The 717-nt window shown below is 71.1% G+C and overlaps 1 protein-coding gene across 1 annotated transcript in view; it reads left to right on the top strand.

The window, feature by feature from the left end:
* The window catches only part of GIT1 (GIT ArfGAP 1), a 12,675-nt gene that overhangs the window by 8,411 nt on the left and 3,547 nt on the right, over positions 1-717 (top strand). Inside the window, 3 exon segments of the mRNA XM_019471764.1 lie at positions 158-263; positions 388-474; positions 584-714. Coding sequence (XP_019327309.1) covers positions 158-263; positions 388-474; positions 584-714 — 324 coding nt within the window.

Below are 717 nucleotides of genomic sequence, written 5' to 3'. Positions count from 1 at the left end.
CGCCGGCAGCCCCTGACTGTCCCTGTCTCATAAGCTGTGACCGTGGTCAAGACCCAGCTGCAGTGTGGCTCCTTGGGGACCCCTTGCAAAATGCCCTGCGGCTGGGGGGGGCCTGGCGGGGTTTCTTTCCCCCCCCCCCGCCCCCCCCCCCCCCCAGCCCCACGAAGTCGGAGTTCATCCGTGCCAAGTACCAGATGCTGGCCTTCGTCCACAAGCTGCCCTGCCGGGACGACGACGGCGTCACTGCCAAGGACCTCAGCAAGGTGGAGTGCGGGGTGGGGGTGCAGGGACCCCCCCCCCCCCGGGGCGGCCGGGGAGGTCACGGCACCCCCCCCCAGCGTGGTGGTGGGGACAGATCCCCCCCCTTACCGGTTCTCTCCTCCGCAGCAATTGCACTCGAGCGTGCGGACGGGCAACCTGGAGACCTGCCTGCGCCTGCTCTCGCTGGGCGCTCAGGCCAACTTCTTCCACCCGGTGAGCGCCAGCGGGGCTCGGGGTCCCTGGGGACGGTGCTGGGCTTGGGGGGGTCCTAGAGCCCCGTCCCACGCGCAGGCTGCGGGGCTGATGCTGCCCCTGCCCACAGGAGAAGGGCACCACGCCGCTGCACGTGGCCGCCAAGGCCGGGCAGATCCTGCAGGCAGAGCTGCTGGTGGTCTACGGTGCCGACCCCGGGGCGCCCGATGTGAACGGCCGGACCCCCATCGACTACACCAGGTG

The sequence above is a fragment of the Aptenodytes forsteri genome, unplaced genomic scaffold (genome assembly GCF_000699145.1).
Source record: "Aptenodytes forsteri isolate BGI_AS27 unplaced genomic scaffold, ASM69914v1 Scaffold66, whole genome shotgun sequence".
NCBI lineage: Eukaryota > Metazoa > Chordata > Aves > Sphenisciformes > Spheniscidae > Aptenodytes > Aptenodytes forsteri.
Note: the sequence above shows the minus strand (reverse complement) of the source record. Positions and strands in the feature narration are given on the sequence as shown.